At 42.8% G+C, this 17,847-nt stretch overlaps 1 protein-coding gene across 6 annotated transcripts in view; it reads right to left on the bottom strand.

Annotated features, from left to right (window-relative positions):
* Palm2akap2 (PALM2 and AKAP2 fusion) overlaps positions 1–17,847 on the bottom strand; it is a 544,596-nt gene that overhangs the window by 207,561 nt on the left and 319,188 nt on the right. For 4 of the 6 annotated variants that reach the window (XM_045153745.1, XM_045153748.1, XM_045153746.1 and 1 more), the window contains one exon: positions 17,065–17,763. The exons of the other annotated variants lie outside the window; for them this stretch is intronic. In XM_045153745.1, coding sequence (XP_045009680.1) covers positions 17,065–17,763 — 699 coding nt within the window. The remainder of the gene's footprint in view (positions 1–17,064; positions 17,764–17,847) is intronic. 6 annotated transcript variants of the gene reach the window in all.

The raw sequence follows: 17,847 nt of genomic DNA, 5'->3' as shown, positions 1-17,847 counted from the left end.
GTCAGACCTTAGGAAAGCAGATGGCCCTACTAAAAGGCAGCTGAATTCAACACCAGCTAATTCTTATTTCTTGGACATGTGTGTTTCATGCAGCTAAATCTGTTTGTTTGGTTTTTTTTTTCAAGAGAAGATGAAAATATAAAAATTGCTGGTTACCAAAACCAAACCTAATATCTTTCTGTGATGGTTAGTCTCTGTTGTTAACTTGCCTGGATCTAAAATTACCTAGGATACAAAGCTCTGGCCATGTCTGTGAGGGAGTTTCTAGATTAGGTTAATGGAGGTGGTAAGAATCACTATGGGTGGCATTATTCAATGGGCTGGGGTCTCAGACTGAATGAAAAAAGAGCAAGTGAGGGCTGGAGAGATGGCTCAGCAGTTAAGCATGTTTCTTGCACAAGCATGAGGATCTGAGGGGGCTTGAAGCTTCCTAAGTCTGTATCTCCGGAGCCCACGTAAGCAGCTGGGTGCGGCCACGTGGGCCTGTCACTCCAGTCCCACAAAGTGGAGCAGACCAGAGAACCAACCAGGCTCATGAAACACCAGGGAGCTCTGGTATCCCCCGGTCAAGCAAGAACAGGCAGAAGAGCAATGGAGCAGGATACCTGACATGCTGCTGTGGCCACCACAGGTGAGCACCCAGCACCCCTGCTGCTGGAGAGTACATGGGGTGTTGCAAGGGTACACACACATGCAGATGCCACACACATTCCATAACACACACACACACACACACACACACACACACACACACACACACACACGGAGACAATGCTGAGCATGACACTTGTCACTCTGCTTCCTGACTGAGTGCAATGTGACGAGCTCTGCTTCGGGCTTCTGTCGCTGTGCCTTTGCCACGCCGGACTGCATCCTCACAAACTGTAAGCTGAAACCAATTTCTTCCTTGAGTTACACTTGTCAGGATTTTTTTCACAGCAACAAGAAAAAAAAAAAAACACTAATACATTTTGTGTGAGTCAATTCAATTAAAGGTCAAGCACAAAATGTCTGTGGGTCTGTCTTAAACTTTCTAGTTTGTTAACATTTTCTTTAAGAAACAACCTGTCCATGCACAGCCTTTCCCCCAGCTGCTTCTCCTGACACCATCCCTTCAGGTTCCTTGGGTCAAACTTCAGGCCCTTTGAGCATCACCTCCTATCTGAAATATCCTCCCTGTGTCTGCTCTTTGTTTATTGATCACCACGTTCTTTACGAGCAGGGGAAAATCCACATTCTCAGTGATGACTGTCCTCATAACTTCTGAACTTCTGGTCAGTGGCCAGAGTTTGAACCCTGGCTTTTCAATTTTGCATAAGCCATAGGACTCTGAACCACATATAAAATGGAGGCGATATTTCCACCAACCTTGAAGAGCTACTGCTTGTGAAAGTTAAACAAGATAATATGCATTAAGCCATTTAACAAGGCAGATATGCTGGCTAACACCTACAATCCCAGCACTTGGGAGGTTGAGGCAGGAGGATCATAGTCAGTTCAAGGCCAGTCTAAGCTACAGAGTAAGTTCCAGGTCAGCCTGGGCTTGAGAAAGACTATGCCTCAAACACAAACACAACTTAGCTGAGTTCAGGGCATTTAATTAACAAATGTGGGAGTGTGATTTTGAATGTTTGACATACACTTGATCCAGAGGCCAGAATACTTCAATATGCTTACTGATGGTATGTTTGTTACTTCTGAAAATAGTTTAGATTTTTTTATGGGCTTTATGTTTTCTGTTCTGACTACTCAACAAAGCATCTATGGACAACACATAAAAATATGTGGACATAGATGCCTGGGATATGGCTCAGTGGTTAAAGGCACTTGCTTGCAAAGCCTGATGGCTCGGGTTTGAATCGCCAATAGCCATGTAAAGCCAGATACACAAAGTGGTGTCTGTATCTGGAGTTCAGTTACAGTGACAAGAAGCCCTGGCATAACCATACTCAGTCACACTCTATCTCTGTCTCAAATAAATTAAGGAGATAATTTTTAAAAACACATGATCACATAATCATGTTCCAATAAAACTTTACTTACAAAAACAAGCAAAGGGCTCAGTTTGGCTCAAAGCCATGACACGTGAGCATATCATTTTTGGGCTCACTCCTTAGCTGTCAGCGAAGCTATCTGTGATCCCTAACACTTTGATTCTGTCAGTATTTACCAGACAGGACTCAGAACACTTTATAACAAGTGAAGACCTTATTGCTACACTATTCATAAAGAAATTGAGGCACAAAGAAATGGTGGTTGGACTTGCAAACCCTGATTCTGAGCTGCTGCAGGGCATGGGTCAGACCTTGGAGAGCACCTGCATTGTCCTAACGTGTTTTTTGGTTCTTATTACATGAATGTGCATGGGATTATAAGCTCTTCTCCTCCCTCCTGTGCACTGTCCATGGGAATTAGAACTACTGAACACACCCACCCGTGAACCCCGCCCCCCCCGTATCAGTATCAGTAACTATAAGCTGCACACAACATATACCAGCCAAGAGCCAATGTCCTCTCTTGGGTCTCTATCTGTCTGGTAAGTAGTGGGTTTGACAGTGGTCCTTCTGTCTTGCTTTAACTGAGCCTTTTCATTAATTGTCCATAAAAATATAAAAGTGGCAAAGAAATAAAGTGATGTGGTTGGCTGCCTGGCATACAATGTTCCAATATTTTAAAACAGTTTACTGGGATCAAGAGGTCTTGCTTTGAATACTGTGTACAGCAGGGGTTACAGGCATTCACCACGCCCAGCTTCAAGAGTCTGTAATATAAATATTTTCTAGAGGAGCAGGCAGGTCTGGTGAATCGAAATTAATTGTCCAAGACTGCTACTGGTCAGTGGCACACTTGGGATTTTACTTCATTCCTGAATCCAAAGCCCACATCTTCTCTTGGCTAGAAGAGCCAAGAGAACTGATGTGGAGAACTCCCACTTGCCCCAGCACCACCCATTCACTAGACTCACCCAAAACTGCTGAGCAAAGATCTCAGATTGCCCGCACACCAATACTATCAGGGTATGAGGCCTTCATCCTTACAGTTTTCAGAAAATCTCACAGCTTCCATCATGTACTAAGCAAGAAAAGATAACCAGGGAGCTAGGGCATGGGAGAGCTCACCAACTCTCTGAAAAGTTCTCACTCCATGGACACATGATGCTATGGGCCAAATATGGTTTGTCACTTCTAAAATCCACATTGAAATTTGATTGTCACTGTGGTGGGCTAGAAGATGGGGACCTTAAGAGGTGATTAGGTGGCTAAGAGGAATCGATGACCTTGTGGGTGTAAGTTCTTGCTCTCCAGGGACTGCATTCATTAGCCAGGGTGGCTTGTTACCTAGGGAGAGGCTGTTCCTGTTCTGTCTCCGAATATTTGCTTGTCCTTTTTCCTTCCACTGTATGAGTACTTCTGACCTTAGTAGCTATGCCCTTGAGCCCAAGCTTCCAGCTTCCAGACTACAAGCTAAATAAATATGGGTCTTTTGCTATAGCAGCAGGAAAGGGAATAAGGTAGGTGGGAATGTGAGCCTGGAGGGAAACATGTTTATCTAATACAAAAGGAAAAGAGGGGAGTGGAACAGAGAAGAGTGGGGGGGATGAGAGGAAAGAAGGCTGCTGTCCTTGAGAGCTTCTATTCCATTTCGAGTCCTCTCCTTCCCTAGTACTGAGCCAGTTTACAGCTCACACTGACTAATTCCTGGCCCTTCAAGAGTACACCGAGGAGACTTTGGAGCAGGTGCCAGAGAGGAAGCACACAGAAGCTGAAGGGAGGCGTTCATTGCAGTGGAGCCAGCCGCTGATCCCATCAGTGGCCCCGTGCGCTTGCAGCCTGCCCTCCCCTGCCAGCGCGCTCCGAAAACTCACATCTGGCCACTGGCTCTGCTCAAGTAGCACAGCCAGCACTCAGTCGGATGGGAGTCAGTGGGTGAAAAACTGCTTACGCCAAAAACAGCTCTTTGGCTGAACAGATGTTCCTTTTATGCGCTTAAACAATCAGGATCTTATGGAAGAGTTGGAGTTCACTGCGGATGCGCTCGGTTTATCCCCTACAAAAGGAGCAGCAAGCAGACGCATGGCGCAGCAGCCCTGTGAAGCGCCTGAGCCGTGTTTGAATCCCAGCTCTGTCCCTGCTCTCCTGTGGTCTTGAGCAAGTCACTTGGTGCTTCTCACTCTGCGCTTGGAATTGAGGAACTGGGATTTCTGTATAAAGAAGGCAGACAGGCAAGGTAGTGTTTCTGACATTTTGGGTAAATGTGGCATGGCATTATATAAGTGATTCTCATGATAAGAAAACGATCACCATTTTAACTCTCTTCCCCTTCATCTGATCAGAGAAAGGGGTATATTTGTGACCCTCCTGTAACCTATTCCCCACACCCCTTTTAAAAGATTCTATTTATTCACTTATTTGAGAAAGAGAGAGAGAGAGAGAGAGAGAGAGAGAGAGAGAGAGACAGATGTACAGACAGACACAGAGATAGAGAATGGACACACCAGGTCCTCCAGCCACTCTAAAAGAACTCCAGAAGCATGGGCCACCTTGTGCATCTAGCTTATGTGGGTACGGGGAAATAAACCCTGGATCCTTAGGCTTCACAGGCTAAGCCATCTCTCCAGCTGCAATTTCCCCTTTTAGCACAAGGAAGAGGTAGGGTAATCGATAGTCTATAAACTATTTTAGGAAATAATTAAAAAAAAATTTTTTTTTGTTCTTTACTTATTGGAGAGTGACACACACACACACACACACACAGAGAGAGAGAGAGAGAGAGAGAGAGAGAGAGAGAGAGAGAGAGAGAGAGAGAGAGAGAATGGGCGAACCAGGGCTTCCAGCCACGGCAAACGAACTCCAGACATCTGCGCCCCCTTGTGCATCTGGCTAACGTGGGTCCTGGGGAATCGAGCCTTGAACCGGTGTCCCTAGGCTTCACAGGCAAGCGCTTAACCACTAAGCCATCTCTCCAGCCCAAGGAAATAATTTTTTCACTTAAGCTGTATTTGAGCTCAGCAGCCTTATGCTAAGCAGTCATTATATAAACCATGTGAGTACTGTGGCAAAAGCCCCAACTTCTGATGGTATTGGCTCTCTGCTTGTAGCCTATTCAAAACTCAAAATGTCTTAAGCAGACTCATATCCAAATAAACTGTAAGGAGAAGTCTGGCAACCTTAATTCTGGCTTTGCTATTATTTTGTTTTGGGTAAATTCCAATTTTACCTAGGAATCACACAACCCAGCCATGAGATTGAGTGGATTCTAATAGACTGTAGGACCACAGGAGGGGCAGGTGGGTGATATAAATAGGAAGTTGACTAGAAGTGGTGAAGATAATACACAATGGTGGTGGTGGATAAGACAGCATGGGTCTTCTAAAAGTGGCCACTTCTCTTAGTTCCAGGATTGTCAGATCCAAGGTAGACAGTAGCCTGTGGCTTCCAGAGACTGAAGAGAAGATGGAAACCCACCCTTTAAAATCAGAATTCTGTATTACTGGCAATGAATTCAAAATGACTTTTATATACTTGTAGGTAAAGCTATGTAACTATAGGCAGATTCTGTCTATGGATAATGATTTTTGTGACTTCTTAGATTCTATAGTCTTAACTTTTTATTTATTTGAGGAGGGACAGATAGAGAACAGAAAATAATTACAAGGGTCTCCTGCTATTACAAACGCATTCCAGATGCATGTGCCACTTTGTACATCTGGTTTCATGTGGGTACTGGGAAATCGAACCTGGGCACAGCGGCTTTGCAATGAAGTACTTTTAACCACCAAGCCATCTCCCCAGCCCTTACCTTCTTTTTAAATTAAAATTGTATCTGTTGAGCTGGAGAGATGGCTTGGTGGTTAAGACATTTGCCTGCAAAGCCAAAAGGTTCCAGTCCAAGTATCTAGGACACACATAAGCCAGATGCACAAGGGGGGGGTGCATGTGTCTGGAGTTTGCAGTGGCAAGAGGCCCTGGCGCACCCATTGTTTCTCTCTTTTTCTCTCTGCCTCTTTTTCTCTCTCAAATAAATAAATAAAATATACTTTAATTTTTTTTAAAAAAACCTTTATCAATTTGCATGGTGGTGGTGGTGGGGCAGATGCACACCAAGGTTTCTTGCTGCTGCAAAGGAATGTCCCTGTCTACCTTTATGTGGATGGTGGAGAAAATGACCCCGAGCTGCAGGTTTTGCAAGCAAGTACCTTTGACCACTGGCGCAGTCATCTCCCCAGCCCCTGTATCCTTAACTTCTTGCTCGCAAAAGCTTGCTGTTCTATGCTTATGATTAAGTTGACAATTTTATTCTGCTCAAACAAAAAGTGGAGTTGGTTTTCAAGGCTGCTGGGGGTGTGTGATCTATGGGTGGCTCCAGACAGTGGTATGCCCTAGATTCAAAGCTCTTGCACAACTCACAGGTACACTGTTCCTCTCAGCTGTCATGACACGGGCAGAAATAATAATAATAAGAGCAATGCCATCATCAACAAGAACTAAACCACGGAGGCTTACTCAGAGATTGATGTCACTTCTAGACTTTACTGAACACAGGCAATTCTGTTCATCCTGTTCATGACTAGGGAAGGAGAACTGCGAAGAACAGCAGGACTCCAGGTAACCAGGGACTAGTCACTGGTGGTGCCTGAGTTCTCTTTGAGTAAGAAAGTACCGAGGAGACACAGCCCAGCCTCTACCAACTATGTGAGTAGATATAGTGCAAATTACAATGGGTGACATTTTGTCTTTTCTTGTATGGATGACCCCAGTTTCCAAATCCTTCTGTCTCCAATCTCACAGGCACCCACACATCATCTTCATGATGTAGAGCCTTCTATGTGGTAGGGAATGGAGAGCGGAATATGAAACTAGGAACCCCTTGTCAATTTTTACTTCTGCTGCATTGGGCAGGATGCCTACTATCTCCTTAAACTCAGATTTCTCCGGTATTAAAGCCAAATGACAGCAATGCCAACCCCACAGGGTTGATGGATTAACCCATGTTATGGGTTGGAGAGATGGCTCAGCAGGTAAGAGCACCTGTCATACAAATGCCGTGTAACCTCAGTGTCGTGGAAAGCAGAGACTGGGACATCTCTGGGACTTGCTGTTCAGCCACTCTGACAGAAGACAGTAGCTCTGGGCTCAGTGAGAGACTTTGTCTCCCGGAGTATTCAGATGAGCAATAGAAGAGGATACCCAACATGCTTTGGCCTCACCTCCACATGAGGTGCACACGTCTGCACACCCACCATACCACACACACATACCACACTGCACATACTGCACACATGCACACACAAAACACAACAAAAACAAATCAAACAACAGCTATTGTAACCTTCCAAGGCAAAATATCAAAGTCTACCTTGGTAGTTTTGAACTAAGTTCCTTTAAAATATTCACATCTAAATTCTTCCTATATAGTTAGAATTTCCTGGCAGTGTTCCTTTCTACCCCATATAGTCAGAAATGGTCTTAGGAGTAGGATTACTAGTTTGGATTATGTGAAATGGATAATATTCAACATCATTGACCTACAAAATGGCATGTGATTCAATATGTTAAAAAAACAGTAACAAACATGAAGCTTCTCTTGTTAGATGAATTCCAAAACACATATACAGCTTATCATCTTTTTTTTTTAAGTTTGTTTTTTGTTATTTTTGTTTTTTGAGGTAGGGTCTCTCTTTGGTCCAGGCTGACCTGGAATTTACTATGTAGTCTCAGGGTGGCCTTGAACTCACAGTGATCCTCCTACCTCTGCCTCCCGAGTGCTGGTATTAAAGGCATACACCACAGCACCCGGCTGCAGTTTAAAATCTTAATATCTAGTAAGGGTAGGGGGAAAAAACACTGTAATTATTACAAGTTAACTAATATTTATCATCAACTTCCAACTTACATATTCTTTGCATAATTGCTCAACTCAATAATAAGTGGGAGGGCTGGAGAGATGGCTTAGCAGTTAAGCACTTGCCTGCGAAGCCTAAGGACCCTGGTTCGAGACTCGATTCCCCAGGACCCACGTTAGCCAGATGCACAAGGGGGCGCATGTGTCTGGAGTTCGTTTGCAGTGGCTGGAAGCCCTGGCGTGCCCATTCTCTCTCTCTCCCTCTATCTGTCTTTCTCTCTGTGTCTGTCGCTCTAAATAAATAAACAAATAAATAAAAAATTGTTTAAAAAAATAAGTGGGAAGGGAGATAAGCACATTTCATAGACTCTGAAATTTGTCCCTACTGGCATTCCCTGGAGTTTTAGGGTGTGTAGAGGGCTACCATGGATCCAGCTGATGTGTTCCTACGTTACAGTGTTCACTTATTTATTCACTTATTTTTACATTGTGTGTATGTATGTGTGTATGGGCATGCCAGGATCTCTTGCCATGGCAAACAAACACCAGACATACACCAGTTTTTGCATCTAGCCTTATGTGATGCTGGGGAGTTGAACCTGGGCTGGCAGGATTTGCAACCAGCATCTTTAATGACTGAGTCATTTCTCCAGCCCTACACTGCAATATTTCAATTGACAAGAAGAAGAATAAAGTCTTACGACCTACACTGTAAGATGGATCAGACAAAACACGGCCCCACCAATACTTGGACTAAATGTTTAGATACCTAGGAACCACCCAGTGACAACATTCCTAGCTCTTTTGACAACAGCAAGATAGCCTTGCACTTCCTCCACTTTATATTGAATGAAAATCATCAGTTTTAACCTGGAATCATGAATAATCTACAAGATATTACTCAGGTTTCTGTCTTTAGTTACCTTCAATGGATAAAGACATCAAAAAAAAAAAATCCTCTATGAAACCAAAATAGATGAGAACTTCTCAACTGACTTCATTTGCACTTTGCCATCCAAGGCCCCAGTTTTCTGTGACAGTTCTGTTCTTGTTCATTCTTTCATGCCATAAGCTTGAACTTTTTTGTTGTTTGGTTTTTTGAGATAGGGTCTCACTCTAGCTCAGGCTGACCTGGAATTCACTATGTAGTCTCAGGGTGGCCTCAGACTCACGGCGATCATCCTACCTCTGCCTCCCAAGTGCTGGGATTAAAGGCATGAGCCACCATGCCTGGCAATTTTTCAACTTTTTATTTTTATTTTTTTTGGTTTTTCAAGGTAGGGTCTCACTCTAGCCCAGGCTGACCTGGAATTCACTATGGAGTCTCAGGGTGGCCTTGAACTCACAGCAATCCTCCTACCTCTGCCTCTCGAGTGCTGGGATTAAAGGCGTGTGCTACCATGCCCGGCTCAACTTTTTATTATGCACTTAGTATGTGCCAAGCCCCATCCTAGGTGAGGAGTTGACAATTTATAAGCCTATCAGCAAAATTAGGGTTACCATCTGCCATGTAATTAGTTTATTGAAACATAGTTATTGAAACATTCATAGGGCCACTTTTCAGCTGACGGAAGTAGTTGTGACAGGATCATTTGTCCCACAAACCCCAAAATATTATCTGGTGATTATTAACAGAAGACATTTGCTGGCCCTGTTGTAGGAAAAGAGGACACCATGGGACAAGAGAAATAAAGTACCCACGTGCCTTTGGGATCTCCTGGTTAGAAGCCTGCTCTAGCTAAATCCTGTTACTTAGCCTGGGGGAACCCTGGATTATCCATGGGATCACAGCCTCAGATACCATGGGCACTGCTCTCAAGGAAAGGAAAGAGTGTGACAGGTATGGAGAGAGATGCACAAAGGGAAGCCTGAGAGACGGAAAGCTGAGAGATTGGATTGGTCATTGTGGAAACCAGTCGGGACATGCAAGCTATAAGGATTTCTCTCAAGGGGCAAGCAAACCCAAGGGCTGGGTACCACATGCATCCAAACCACCCAGAACTTTCATTTATAATGCAGGTGACTGGGACCCACCCAGGAATTAGAATCTGAATTCCAAAGATGCGGCTTTCTTATTAATTTAGGTACTTCCAGGTGACTGGGAGGCCTTATTGAGATGAGAGCCACTTGGATTCACCTGAGCTGGTAGGGAGTGGCTAAAGTCAGTATATGGTCAAGTCCGAAGTCTACTCATAGCAGGTGAGAAGGGGAAAGAATTAGGGCACAGACACGCAGAGGTAGATGCAGTGAAAAGGCAGTTTATTGTCTATTAATACTGTACAGAGGAACAAAGAGAAACTACACATGCAGCATCTGTTGTTGCTGGCAGTGTTGTTTTTTTTTTTTTCTGAAGTTTTGTGTGTGTGTATTTGTGGTTTTTTTTTTTTTTTCATCAGAAGGAAATAGAACAGTCAAAGTACACTTCAGGTTACAAAGTACAGCTGCTAGCCCAGCAAGTCTAATTCAGAGTTAAGCACAACAGGCTCCCCCCCCCCCACCCCACCAACCAACCACAAATGGGTGTATTTACAGAGACGTCACTCGCCTGGAGCGAGCTACTAAAGCTGAAAATTCCGTTGACAACCCACATTCACCAAAAAGCTGTATCAGACACAACATTTTCTGGAAACTTTCTAAGATTTATATCTCCTAAATCAGGAGTTTGAGAGGAAGAAAGAATGTTCCAGAATCCTACAAAGGACAGTCCTCTTCCCACAGGCCAGTATAGGATATCATAGTATTAGAGCAGAGCTACATGCAGAACAGTCAGGTCCGGCATTGCCTGATGACCTCATGGTATAGAAAGACTTGTCACTGCAAACCCACACAACTAGATGTCTCCTTGCCCATCTCATCTGGAAACCAGCAGGTTTCCTTGGTGATAGGATGAACTGACTCACTTAGCACTTGCAGGCAATTACAGAGTTCTTTCATTTTTGCCTTTGTCTCCTTGACAGTCATGTTCACAGATAGCCTGAGCTGGGCTTGATGGAGGGATTCTGGTAATGAAGGTGTTAAAATTGTGCCAGGGAACCACAGGGGTTATTTTTCTGGTAATGGAAAGAATGTTTATGACTTTGCCTTGTTGGAGAAATGGATCTTGATCTTTTAGGGCAGGGAAGGATGCTATTTGGCAAAACAGTCTAGCAGGAGTAGTAGGAAGACTGAGGTTTGACCCACGCAGTGAGCCAGCTACAGAAAGTGGGGTGGGTGAAGAATTTCATAAAAAATGAGTGTGGCCAAAGTGGGGGCTTGTAAATCTGGCAAAAAGTTTGGGGGAAAGGTTCAGGAACTCTAAAAATTCATGATCTCCTCTATAGATATGTAAAGATAATTCTTTCCTATTTCTACTGTCTCTGAAAGTCTGATGCAGACTTAGGAATATATGCAAGGCCAACAGGGCTGGTAGGTTTGACATCATTGGTTTGGTTTATACATGTCTGCATAGACTGTAAAGTCAGAAACATTTCATATATTGGATTCAAATGTGCTAAAGTGAATGGTTCCTTAACCGTACTTATAGCAATGATTCCTTAAATATGGGAAAGGGTTAGACTCTTAACAGTTAGGTTTCTGTTAGGCTTGGCTTGCATATAAAAGAGCCATCACCTTGCAAAAGACTGTTAAATATCTTTAAAGCTGTAATCCAAAGGGCTCTCAAACCTAACATGGCAAGAACAGGAAGCTCATTGCTACAAGCCTGGTCTGTCTGTTGGAAACATTGGATTTCTTACAAGGGCAGTACAAAGTCAAGTCACAGAGCCTTTGCATCCACCTCCAAGATCCAAGTTAGTGCTAGGGAACTCACCAGAAAGTAACCCTAATGAAATGGAGAAAGAACTTAGTCAGTCAAGGGTGCTTCCAAACTCAAGCTCCATAATGAATATAGATTTCATTATAAAAATATTATTCTTTAAAAAAATACATAAATGCAAAATAATCCATTTCTATAGTGACTCCTTGCCCCCACTCATATTGCGCTCTGTTCATCTTAGACTATACTGAGTAGACATAAGCTTAGGGATGGCTCCATATGAGTCCATCTCTGGCTTTTCAAGTGATGCCAATTGTGCTTAAAACTATGCTGCTGGGCCTAGTTAGGGGGCCCACAAGTTCATTTCTCTCACTGTGGGAAGCACAGTGGGGAAGTGACAGCAAGAGGTCATGTGCCACGTGGCTCACCCCCGGAATGTCAGAGTGTGGTTCTGTGGGTTCAGAGGGAACGCAGAAACATGTCTGTTTGGTAGAGGCAGAGGTCAAGCCCAGGGTATGCCCACATTAGCCCCTCTGGGCGATGCCTGCAAGCTCTGCCTGAGGTTCCTGCAATGAAATTCACAAGTCTGGGCTAGAGTGGGGAAGAGAATGTTGTGTTAATACAGCTTGGGAATAATACAGCCCGCAGTCTTATTTTCTGGAACAGAACAGAAAAGAACAGAAACAGTGATGCTAAGGCAAGCTATCAAATGGCACGTCAGAACTTTTCTTGTCATTCATCTTGTGGACAGCACAAGGCAGATACATTCTGTAAACATATATGCTATACAGTACATTGACCATCAGGAAATGAAAAGAAAGCCACCCTGTATATTTTTTCTTTCTGTAAATCTGTTCTTCACACCAGAAGGATGGAGTGCCTGAAGTATAGGGAGAGTGCTATGGTTTGGGAGTTAAGCTTTTCTTTTGATAAAAATGTAGTGACTTGCAAAAAAACAAACAAAAAAATTGTCCCAGGTGACCAGTTAAGAGGCAATATGGGAAGAAGTTGACCATCCACACCTCAACCTGTAGAAACTTACAAAATAGTCACAAAATATAAAAAAGTCACTGATATCAGGAAACAGCTTGTTTTCCTGCTTAGCAAGAGAGAACATGAAAAATTATTATTATTACTATTATTACTTTTTATAAAAGTTAAGGCTGTCCAGATCTTTGATGCAGAAGTTCGTGGTCCCCCAAAATCACATATTTTCACATTGACAGCAAGATTTTTGTGCAACAGTTCTGGCCTCTTGGAGTTAGATCAGTGGGGAGACAGTAAACAGAGGGTCTACTTAAGCGGTATAAAATTAAGCTGGAGGAGCTGGACTAAGGATCCCCAGGGAGATTTCTTTTGAAACTCTCAGGATATCATCTTTAATGCCTTTCTACATTCACACAAGAAGTATTTTGGCTTTGGGGTATTGAGAAATTGGCTGAAAATGTAGATACATTGCTGTATTGCGCTCCAAGTAAGTGAGTTTTTACATTGTCCTAGTAACCAGAAGGCAGCTAAGCAATGACAGTGAACTGGTGGTAGGATTCCTAGATCCCATCTTCCTCATGACTCTGAGATGTCTTATATGGGTGAGTAACTCAGTGTTCCCCAGTGTTCACTAACCCAATAGAACAAAGGGTGCTTTTGGTTTCAATCCTAGTCATCAGAACTTGGTTAAGAAATTGAGGAGTATTCAAAAGATTGTATATTTAAGTTTCATGGAGTCTATCTCTTGAAAATGCTGAGAATTTGTGGATTTAATTATAAATATGCAAGTTACAGAGATGTAACACGAGACTACTCACTTTGGAAGGTTTGTGTTGTAAACGAGTATTGTGGGAAATGAGAATGTGTTGATGAGATAAGGGAGCCTGGGTGGTTTGAACTCACCCGTGGGTGTAGCGACGAAGAGAGACAACTGAGTTTCTAGGTTTTAAGTGGGAACCAAAACAACAACAACAAAAGTCCTCCGTGTTTGCATGTTCTGTATATGTTCATCTGTGTTTTAAAGAGACACTGCTTCTCAACAAGAAAGACCAGATAGAGTAGCTTGAGTTTTGCCTCTGCCACCATATTCTCCTTCGTCCCCTTTCAATGCCCATTGGCTCACTGATCCTAAATAAATTACAGGTTCAGGGAAGTTCTGTGGCTCAGTGAAGTGAAGTTCTATAGGAAATGAAGGGGTGGGACTCTGAATTTTTGTCCCAGAGATGATACTGTAACTCTAGGAGACTATGTTTTTCCTTCTTTCATAAAATCTTGTCCCAGAAGGGAATTCCCAGCCCTTTTCTACCCACAATGGTAAGTGAATCACTGGACACCAGCGAATCCTTTTAGAGGCAACTACTATTTTGATTATATAAGGAAAACAATATCATTATGGGTAAAAGAAGTACACTTTTTAAAAATCCCCTATTTTGTCTTCCTGTACATTAAAAGAGAGAAAGACAAAGTAAGAAGTTATGAGGACGTTTCAGAACATGTAGGGCTATACTATATCATCATACCAAAATGAATGGCACCTAAACATCAAATCCTAACTTCAAAAAGTTTTAAATCATAAATGCCATTGAAAATCTCTTCCTATTAAAAAGGGAACTGATTTTTAATTTAGTTTGATTATGCAACCATATACCCTAAATTCATATCCAGAAAACAAATTTTGGAGAGAAGCTCTCAATAACAGTCAGAAAGACAGACTCACAATTATGACTCTGTTTACATTTTCATTATCAAGGGTACAATCTGCTGCTCCAGGTGGGATGATTGGTCTCATCCCTTAAAAAGACTGGCTGAGCCTGAATCCCCGTTAAGACAGAAACACACAAATTATGTTATTTTCAAACACATCTTCATTTACTGTGGCCACAAATAATTTTAATAAAGGCAACATGTCTTACTTCAAATACTATTAAATGACAAGCTTTAATAATAAAATTATAGAGAGAATCCTAATATAAAGTTTTCCAGTCAGTACTCCCCATAATAATGACTGATAAACTTAACTTTTTTAAATATCTTATGAGGAGTGCTGTAGTGAGAGGTACAGACCAATTTGTTTGTGGGTAACTAGTTCCCTCATGGAGTAATCAATCCCAGATTCTGCTTACTAAACAGCAAGTCCATAGGGTCCAAGCTCTGTTCTTTTACTCCCCTGCATTCAAACACATCTTGAACAATTTTCATTGCTAAGTAAAAAAGGTAAGCTACGATAAACTTTTAGATTGTTTCTTTCCTAAATAAATTCTTAAAATAGTAGATTGTCCAAAACACTTGAAGCTATTTTCTCCTTCTGTGGAAATGCATGTCCTTTTGTTTAACGTTTAAGTGCTATTTAAACAGTTGCTTCTGGAAGAACGAGAAGAGTGTAGCTTCTTAGCATGAGTCCAGGCTTCTTGCTGATGGGATGGTTTTATTCCACTGCAGCTACTGGTGAACATGAGACTGGGGGAGAATCCCTCAGCTGCCTACCGTGAAACCAAGGAGGGACTTGCCACTCCATTGCTTTTCCCTTCACATTTTTTCTTGTTTATTTATTATAGATTAAAATGACTCATTGTGCACTCAATAAAATGTTAATGACTTGAGAAATAACAACTGGGAAATTAAAATGTCATTCTCTCTAATTGTGATAAATATAATTCCAAGCCAAGAAATTAAAATGATGATAGATTTAGCACTGAACAATAGGGCATATTTACTTGCTCTGCAGAATATAATCCTCCAGACTGCCTTAGGTTTTTTTTTTTTTTTCTGGGCTACTTCTCACAGAAATGGAGACTTGATGTAGCGGTCATATTATATGTTTTATCAAGACTTGTATTCTATGGGAATATAGAAAGTCTATGACTGATGTGCAACAATGCTATGAGCACTTGGGAAAAATAAATAAATAAGCTATCTCTTATTAAAATGAATTAACATATTACCTCTTCATTTCTATATTATTGTTCTTTTTCTAACTTCCTTCACTTTGGTTTTACTATCCATATAGCTGGTCACTTTGGGGCAGTACTAAGAGTGTATGTCAAGGTCTGTTCATTATGTTTTAGGTAACAAATATTTCCCCGATATTCTAGAACCTTCAGTAGTTTAAGCAACAAAGCTTAACAATAAAGGAGTTCAATAGTATGTCCCTCAATCAGTCTGTGGGAAAGAATTTAAGATCTTTCTTTGCCTTTCAATATGTTCAAGTTTTTGCTTTTTTTTTTTTTAATGGTGAAGAAATGTACATGTTGAAGTTACCTGAAACCTTCTCTTTCTCATGGGGACAGAAAGAAAAGTACAGAATCAGGACTGTAGCCAGCTGGGCACGTGAGATGGACAGCTAATGCTTACAGCACCATCCTTGGAAAGGTGGGGAGTATCACAGCAACCCCCACTGGTCAGAAAAACTGTTTTAGAAATATGGTCACTGCAGACATACTTCTCAAAAATGATCCCCTCTTTGAAAACAGATAAATGTGATCAGAAAGTATCCATGAAAAAGAAAACAATAGAAAACTTTACAGTTTTTGGAGAATAAAAACAAGGCTCAAGGATTGGCTTGTCTCAACTTGGAGATCACTACTGATGCTGAAAACACTGGTTGTCTCAGGTCCTTAGAAAATTCAAAATGGTGCTGCTTGTATAAAGGGCTCAACAAGTAAGCCAGAGAGAGAGAGAGAGAGAGAGAGAGAGAGAGAGAGAGGGGGGGGGGGTGGGGGAGATATTGAGATGGCACTGCTGATAAGCAGGTGTTGAATCAGTCCCTATGCTTTGGCTGTGAAAGGAATGATTCTTAACTCTTGTATCAACTTTAGTTTTAACAGAAGGAAAGCCAGAGTTCCACAATACTGTAATCTGGAAGCGTATGTAAGGCAGCAAAAAGCATCACCCTAGCATGGACAGATTAATAAGGTCCACTTTTGGCTATACTAGCAACCGGCTAGAGCCCACAGCATTTTGCCACACAGATTTAAAAGCAAAGACCCACAGCATGGGAGGCAAGTGAGAGGTCCAGGATCTGTGGCAGTGTGAGTGTGTGTGACTACATCAGAGAAACACATGGCAAAGTGAAACCCTCCCGGTGCCAATGGGTTCAGGTCCAGTCAAATCAATTAAGGCTACTAGATAACTGGCTGCTATGAAGAGTCCACTCCAATCAAGAAGTATGGTACTGATTCTCTCTTGAAGACACAAGGAAAGGCTTATAGGAAAAGTAAGTTCTTGGGGAAAAAAGAAAAAAAAAAAAAACTGAAGCACACACATGCACGTTGTTTCCCCAGTGAGGAGAAGGAAAAACAAGATGAGAGATCAAAGCAATCCAACTGCAAGGCAAGGCAGGTGTTTGCTTCCAGTTCACAGCAGTGCAGTGCGCGTGGGGTCCACCGCGAGTGGCGGGGAGTAGAGAGGCTGCCCGGAAGGAGAGGGAGGAAAGAGCGGTCACATGACAACACAGCACTGACAGCGCTTTTTCTTTTGGGTACCTGGGGCCGGCTCTGTGGCCAGGCTCTCTTCTTTGCCTTCTGGGGACGAGGGCTCTGTGGTGTCTGACAGCGGCCTCCCGGACACAAGCTCGGCCGCGTTCCCGTCGATGGTGGACACGTCCGTCACGGTCTTCTCTCTTAGGGACTTCTCGTCGTCTTCATCGATGAGGACCAATTCCGCCTTGATGGTTTCGTCGTAGCCTAGCACCTTTTTGGTCTCCTCTTCATCCTCGATGTTTTGGTAGCCCATAAAAATCATGGTGACTGGCTGATCCAGGTTTGCCTCTTGCCCTTCAGTGCCGGGGGCCTGGGCTGGCTGCCCTGGCTTCCCGGAAGACTGATCTTTCCTGGACTTACTATGCACCACTTCTAACTTGGCTTCTTTGCAGAGCATGTGCTCCTTGGGATGGCCCAGGCTCCCATCCGCAAGAACAGTCCTTTCCGGCATGTGCCCTCCTCTTAAGCTTGATTGCCCGGCCTTCTGAATTAGCTCTTCCACGTCCTTTGCGCTCAGTTTGTGCACTCCGTTTTCTAGCACCGTGCCTCCTGAGTGCACCTCATACACTACTTTGGTACCATCCTCATAGACTTTGACTCCTCTCTGATGGACCCGCTCTGGGCCAATGGTGGAAGCAGAGAGAATCTTGGTCTCTCCTGTTTGTTTGTCTTTCTCCACATTAATTTCCATGGCGTATATAGCTTGAATGAAAACAAGAGAAAGGAAGTGCATGTTACAACAAAAAAAAGCCAGTGAATGGTTAATTGCCAAACAGACCAAAAAAA

Source organism: Jaculus jaculus, chromosome 1, assembly GCF_020740685.1.
Source record: "Jaculus jaculus isolate mJacJac1 chromosome 1, mJacJac1.mat.Y.cur, whole genome shotgun sequence".
In the NCBI taxonomy this organism is placed as follows: domain Eukaryota; kingdom Metazoa; phylum Chordata; class Mammalia; order Rodentia; family Dipodidae; genus Jaculus; species Jaculus jaculus.
Note: the sequence above shows the minus strand (reverse complement) of the source record. Positions and strands in the feature narration are given on the sequence as shown.